Here is a 7734-nt window from a genome sequence, read left to right as displayed (position 1 = left end):
ATGCACATTTTGCAACAAAGAATCCCATTTAGGGTGCATTCACATGTCTATGGACCCATTGTAACTACATCTATTCTTGTCCGGAAAACAGATACGAGTAGGACATGTTTTATCTTTTTTGTGGGACTACAGATGTGGACATTTTTTTGCAGCCTCTTTGAAATGAATGGGTCCATCCGCATGCAATCCGCAAAAAGTATGGAGCGGAGGCAGACCAAAAATATGGTTGTGTGAATGGGGCCTAAGATGTATGGAACTGTCTGTTACATAAATTTGTGCAACAAAAATGCAAATGTGTAAACACTGAAGTGCCTTTATTCTGAGTTAAGGGCGCTGCAGCTACAGATGGAAGTAGGCTGATGTTTGAACAGTTGAACGAACAATTGTCCGATGGTCTGATCTGTTTCTCATATACATTTTTATTCCATATTGCTTGCTGCAGCTGTTCATACATGTTTAGCGACAATGAGCGAAGAATGAATATTTTTTCTGTGAATGTTCTTCCAAAGATATTTTTGCCAATTATTGGACGAAAATTTCAAACATGACCCACCTCTCTGCCAACACTAATCAGCTGTTCCGCAGTAGCTACAGCACCAGAAGTACACAGCTCTGTCCTTTGTGCTGTAACCTGCTCCATTTACTATATCAACAGTGCTGTAGCTACTGCAAAACAGCTGATCGGTAGGAGTGCAGGGTGTCGGATCACTACCGATTAAGCCTCATGCAGACGTCTGTGGAACACGGTCCGTGAGATACCGGACTGGCATTGCATCAACGCTTGCACCGTGGAAAGGAAACAGTGGTGCATCGTAGAAGAAAGGAGAGTCCCAGAAATGTTGCAAGAAATTGACATTTTCTAATTTGTGAATACAAATCTGTCCGGGTCATGTGATATGCAACCACGTGCTAGACCAGTGACTGTATAGATATCAGACCTGTGTGTCCATCATATGACCAGGACAGATTTATCTTCACTGGAAATAAACAAAGGTTCCTATTGAATGACAGTAAGCAGAGCTCTTACAAAATGTGAAGAACTGATGCAGAACAGTATCAGTACTTCAATATGCAAAGAATAACAATTTACCGAGACCATAACACTCCATTTATGATCCTGGCAGTAGTAATCCAAATGACCAGAAATGTGATATATGGTCACACACACTGACTACTGTGCCAGGCAGTTAGCCTGTCACTACTGCGCATGTGCACTCCGCCTGAAGCCTGCAAGGCAGAGTGCCAGATCAAACAATGATGGTAGGGTACTTGAATCTCCCCACAGAATCTCTAGGTTTAACATCAACTCTATGGGGAGACAATAACACCAGTGTAAAATGCACAAAATTTATTCAGGGGTGCATCATAGGTTGTTTGTGTGCCAAAAACAGAAGTTTATGGGAACAGATTTCTGGTGGACTTTATACCAGTTTTCCAGTGCCCGTAATATCTTTTGAGACATGATGGGCATAACAGCTCTCACTTTTTTAGAAAAGTGGCGAGTGGGAGTGTAAGCAGGGAAGAAGTCATAGAAGCGATGATAAATTCCCCCCCAGTATGTTAAGCAGAGAGATAAATTGGCCTGTTTATAGAGGCAGTGGTTTGAAAATGTAAAATTTGGAGGAGTTGTCTGTATAAAAAGGTGTGAACGCAAAAAACTCATATGGCTGTTGCTGATATCGCTTTAATGCACAACTTAAAGACCATAGTTTTATACAACTAAAAGCCTTCCAGGTGGAAGGTGGTCCTAACAACTGTCATGATTTCAGGAATAGTGTCAAGGTAAAACAAAAAAAAAATGTTGTATTTAGGGAAATAAAAAGGGAGCAGGATTTGCAATCGTTAGTCAGAACCCAAATTTAAATAAAAAATTGCTTCCAAAATCAACCTTTTAGATTTCCTAAAAAAATGCGCGTGCATTAAACAGCACATGGTAAGACATGGACTACAGTTGGTGGGTGAAACTTGGAGACACCATACTCCCAGGAGGCATCATCACCAATTACTTCTTCCGCCTTTCTTTTTCTTTTGTTGCTGTTTTTTCTTTGTGCCAGCAGCACCTACTGGCTTTTGATGTCTTGGTGGAACAACATTGCTGTTTGGCACATTTGCCGTTGTCACTCCAGCTCCAGGCCTTGGAGATGTTGGTGGACTGCTGGCTGTTTTGCTTGCATCCCTAAAAATAAATAAATTTATGAATTATGAGGATAATAAAATAAATGACATAAAACTCAAATTTGTGCACAAGTTTCTGTCTGTCTGTTCTTTATGAACAACTGAACCGATCTTCACCAAATTTGGCACACAGGTACATCAGGTGTCCCGGAAGGTTTTAGACCAGGTCTCAGCCCTCTAGGACGTACGTTCCTGAGATATTCCCCAAAAATGACCTGCATTAGCCAATAGAAGCCAGCAAGCCTTTCACTTAAATCCGAACTGCCATACACACGGTCACATGTCCCTTTAGAAGCCAAAAGAGGCTTAGAGGCCCTTAGTCTCCACATACACACAGTTTTACTCCAGGTTTCCATAAAAACGCAGCCATTTTTCTTCACTGCTGTAGGTCAGCTTTAGGCTAGGGCTACAAGACGACAATAAGTGGCAAGACACATAGGGCACAACTACACTGCTACATGCATCCATCTTGGATGGATTTTTTGCGACTGTCATGTCGCAGTGCGACACCATAGCCTATTATAAAAACTGTTGAGAAAAAAATATATATATGTCACGTGACACGTCATCGTGTAGCCCTAGCATTAAAAGGAAGTCAATTTTTTTTGCCACGGCAGAAAACTGGCATAGAATCGATGATAAATTCCCCCCAGTATGTTGAGCAGAGAGATAGATTGGCCTGTTTATAGAGGCAGTGGTTTGAAAATGTAAAATTTGGAGGAGTTGTCTGTATAAAAGGTGTGAACGCAAAAAACAAAAAAAAAACGTGGAGGTCAGCGCTAAAGGGGCGGGGGCCACTATTAAAGGAGCGGTACCCTGAGGAGGTCACTGTCAAAAGAGTAGGGTGCTGTGAAACTCACTGTTAAAGGGACGGGCTGCTGTGAAGGTCAAAGTTAAGGGGATGGGCTGCTGTGGAGGTCCCATTTTAAAGTGGGGGGGGTCAGTGTTAAGGGGTGGGGAACTGGGGAGTTCACTGTTAAAGGGGTGGGGTGCTTTAGAGGTCACTGTTATGGGGGATACCGTCGATATCTTAACGACACACAGAAACATTAAAAACATTACATGAAATATACCCTTGCGAAGCCGGGTCCTTCTGCTAATATATATAAAAAAGCAGCTAATGTCAGGTTTGTCATTTGCATCCCTTCTTCCCAGAAATCCAGAGGAGCATGTATGGCCTATAAGCCTCCTCATGCCAATTAAGGCGCTCTGTAAGAAGAGACAGTACCTCCCACATCATATGGAGGCCCATTATTTCATCGTGCAGGTCAAACCCCTCATTACCATGTGACTCATTGAAAATATATACAGGATCATACTAAATAAAATAAAAAATAATACTGAAGAGAAACCACCCAAGTACAACTGCATAAAAAACTACTAACAACCAATTTTTGTAGTACTTAAAGGGGTTGTGGAGTGGCATAAGGGTCCATTTACACATCCGTAGTGTATTGCGGATCTGCAATACACCCGGCCAGCACCCCCATATAAACTGCCTATTCTTGTTTACAATTGCGGACAAGAATAGAACATGTTCTATTTTTTTTGGGAGACGCGGACCGGAAGATTGGGGGCCGTGCTCCGGAAATGCGGATGTGGACAGCACACTGTGTGCTGTCCGCATCTCTTCCGGCCCCATAGAGAATAAACGGGTCTGGATTTGTTCTGCAATGTTGCTGAACGGATCCGGACCCATTCTACGGACGTGTGAATGGACCCCAATACTGATGACCTATCCTCAGGATAGGTTATCAATATCAGATCAGCTGTTAGAAGAGGATGAGGCGCTAGTGTGAGCACTGCGTCCTCTTCAAACTTCAACTGAAAGCTGTCTTACAGCACAATCCCTTTAAGGCATCATGCACACGGCTGTTTTGGGTCCGTTCCATGCATTGAGGACCGCAATTTGCGGTCCCCAATGCACGGGCAACATCCGTGTGGCAGCTGGGACGGATCGAGACCCATTCAACTTGAACAGGTCTGTGGGGTTCCGATCCGTGCTTCTGTTCCGCATCTCCGTGATTGGGAACCCATTCAAGTGATGGGGTTCCGCATCAGTGATGCGGAGTGCACATGGGCCGATGCCAGTGTATTGCAGACAAGCCGAATGCGGGCCGCAATACGACCACGGGCACACAACGGCTGTGTGCATGAGGCCTAACAGTTATGTAAGGCTGGGTTCACATCACGATTTTCCCATCCTTTTACATTAAAAGGATGCCTCAGACTCGGGCTACTTTCACACTAGCGTTTCTATTTTCCGGTATTGAGATCAGTCATAGGATCTTAAAGGGTTTCTATCACTTTGTATCACATAATTAGCTGTCAGACACTAGCGATCTGCTAGTGTCTGCTCTGGCCAACCATTCTACTATAATCGCTTGTGGGGCAGCGGTTTTGCTAAAAAACGAACTTTTATAAATATGCTAATGAGCCTCTAGGTGCTATGTGGGCGTCATTAGCACCTAGAGGCTCCGTCTACCTTCATAAACAGTCGCCGCCCAGCGCGTCCCTCCAGCCCGCCCATGTCCTGCTGAATGCGATCCTCCGTGCGACGCAGCGGACGAATTCTCGCGCATGCGCCGTGCGCGGCTGTATTCGGCCCATTTGAGATGTCAGCTAGCGGACGAATTCTCCCGCATGCGCCGTGCGCGGCTGTATTCGCATGCGCCGTGTGCGCGAGAATTCGTCCGCTGCGTCACACGGAGGATCGCATTCAGCAGGACATGGGCGGGCTGCAGGGACGCGCTGGGCGGCGACTGTTTATGAAGGTAGACGGAGCCTCTAGGTGCTAATGACGCCCACATAGCACCTAGAGGCTCATTAGCATATTTATAAAAGTTCGTTTTTTAGCAAAACCGCTGCCCCACAAGCGATTATAGTAGGATGGTTGGCCAGAGCAGACACTAGCAGATCGCTAGTGTCTGACAGCTAATTATGTGATACAAAGTGATAGAAACCCTTTAATATTGGAGAAAAATACTTCTGTTTTGTCCCCATTCATTGTCAATGGGGACAAAACGTAACTGAACAGAACGGAATTCTACAAAATGCATTTCGTTCCGTTTGGTTGAGTCCCCATACCAGATAGCGAACCGTATGCTGCGGTTTTCTTTCCATCATGGGATGCAGAGCAAAACGGATCCATCATGACCCACAATGCAAGTCAATGGGGACGAATCAGTTTTCTCTGACAACATAAAAACGGACCCATCTCCCTTTGACTTTCAATGGAGTCCATGACGGATCCGTCTTGGCTATGTTAAAGATAATACAATCGGATCCATTCATAACGGATGCAGATGGTTGCATTATCAGTAACAGAAGCGTTTTTGCTGAGCCCTACTGGATTCCGCAAAAACGCTAGTGTGAAAGTTGCCTCATGCCATACAGTGGCATCCAGTCACCATAGAGTTCCATTGTAAAAAGAAAAAGAAAAAAAAAGTATACTTTTTTTACCATTGTAAAAAATACGTATACGTTTTTTTCACCGGACTGTGCAGGATACAAGAACGTGGTGTGCTGCGTTTTTTGTATCCTTTTTATTGGAATGTTTACGTCAAACGGAGGCATAAAACGTGATGTGAACCCCCCTAAGTGGTAGGTGATCCAACAGTACAGAACAATAGCAGCTAGTTAACATTCTTTTTATCACCTGACTTGCCCATCATGTGAATGGAAGACAACACTGTTAGATGAGCAAAGTCTCACTTACAGTTCAGCAGTTGCAGCAGATGTGGCTCCCTGAGTTCCCTTTCCAATCTGTTCCTTCTTCTTCCCCTTCTTTTTGCCACGATAATAGGATCTCTCTCGCATAGGTAACCATCGCTCTGGATCTGGGGTAACCTTGGGGTCATAATTCTTGGGTAACTTTCCTATTTTATGGACATAAAAACAGTGGAGACATTTATATCATGTTTATATGGTAGGTTTCAATTTATATGATAATATACATAATCACACCAGAAATCTTTGCTTGCTCCTTGATGGCATGGATTTAAATTTACTGCGCATGGACCTCTTGAAGAGGCGCATTAAACATTAGAAAGGCAGGAGGCAATTATTATTTTTTTATTAAATGGAGTCTGTTACCAGGAAAGCTGAATATACACATACCTTTCACTTAGTGGACCATTGCTTTATTCTGGAGAAATACACACATGAAGAGTGAAGGGCACAAATGGCGGGCCCAAGTTCCTCTGTGCACCCCCTGCTCCTCCTGCTTTCTATGCCAGCCTCCCTCTCCTTTCACGACTGACTGGTCCAGGTGAGATGACTATGCAGGAACTTGGTCTTGTCACTAAAGAAGATATAGGGGCTGGCAGTGGAGCAAGGGTGCACAGAGTGGCTTGACCCTGCCCTCGTTGCACTTAAAGGGTTATTTGAATAGGGAATAAAAAGTAAAATGAAGCAAGGGATCACTAAGTGAAATGTATCATTACATTCAGCTGAGCTGGTCCTACAAGGCATTGTACCTGGTTTAACAGTATATTTTGTGGTGACGGAATCCCTTTTAGAGTGGCATACCAAAATATTTTATACTTGATTTTATTGAAAAGTAAATGCAATATAAGAGAATAAAACCTTTACATACACATGTCTTACTGATATTTGCACAAAAACAAAATATATAATAATGATCCTGGCCACCAGTGTACATAAACATACATAATAGTATAGTAGAGGTATCAGGAGGATTAAAGGGGTATTCCCATCACAGACAATGGAGGCATATCGCTAGGATATACCCCCATTGTCTGATAGGTGCAGGTCCCACCTCTGGGACCCGCACCTACAAGAAGAAAAGAACGGGGAGAACTGTGTCTGGAGGACCCCAGATTTCCCAGGGTCAATCCAGCACCAAGCGCTCAAAGTGAATGGGAGCGCACCGAGCATGCCCGTCTCCTGCTCCCATTCATTTCTATGGGACAGACTGAAATAGCTGAGCGGCCCCATAGAAATGAATGGAGGGCGGAGGTGGGACCCGTACCTATCAGACAATGGGGGCATATCCTAGCGATATGCCCCCATAGTCTGTGATGGGAATACACCTTTAAGCACACGGTCACACAGGGCCAGTAGCAACATATATTCCAATTAGTTGCATTCAGAAATCTTACTCTGGGCGAAGGCCATCACATTAATACAAAGTGTTTAGTGTTGTGTGGGAGGAACATTCAGTATAGCATCTTGGCGACGTCTGAATAAGGCTTGACAAAACCTCTGAGGTGAATACTGTACCAGAGGTGAGTTACACCAAACCCCTCAAACCCTGATGTGGGCACTTATGATGTATCAGAGCTACTTAAAGGGAACCTGTCATGTGGATATTTGATTATAATCTAACTAATTATATACAATCATTAACTACTAAAAAGTGCCTTAGATGTATTCACTTACTGGTGTGACAGATGGTTACCTGCTAATATACACACAAAGATGCCACATGCTAATGAGCTGATTTGAGTCCGGCGTGATGTCATTGAGTCCAGCGTATATTTAATTCAGAGCTATAGCCACTCCCCTGCCCACCTGCTGCTGATTCATATGGAAAAA

The 7734-nt window shown here is 43.9% G+C and overlaps 1 protein-coding gene across 1 annotated transcript in view; it reads right to left on the bottom strand.

Moving 5' to 3' along the window:
- Positions 1-1668: 1668 nt before the first annotated feature.
- SRP72 (signal recognition particle 72) overlaps positions 1669-7734 on the bottom strand; it is a 46638-nt gene continuing 40572 nt past the window's right edge. The window contains exons 18-19 of the mRNA XM_040417389.1: positions 5894-6053; positions 1669-2176 (exon numbers count right to left, since the gene is read on the bottom strand). Of these exons, the coding sequence (XP_040273323.1) occupies positions 1996-2176; positions 5894-6053 (341 nt within the window). The 3' untranslated portion in view covers positions 1669-1995. The remainder of the gene's footprint in view (positions 2177-5893; positions 6054-7734) is intronic.

The sequence above is a fragment of the Bufo bufo genome, chromosome 2 (genome assembly GCF_905171765.1).
Source record: "Bufo bufo chromosome 2, aBufBuf1.1, whole genome shotgun sequence".
In the NCBI taxonomy this organism is placed as follows: Eukaryota; Metazoa; Chordata; class Amphibia; order Anura; family Bufonidae; genus Bufo; species Bufo bufo.
Note: the sequence above shows the minus strand (reverse complement) of the source record. Positions and strands in the feature narration are given on the sequence as shown.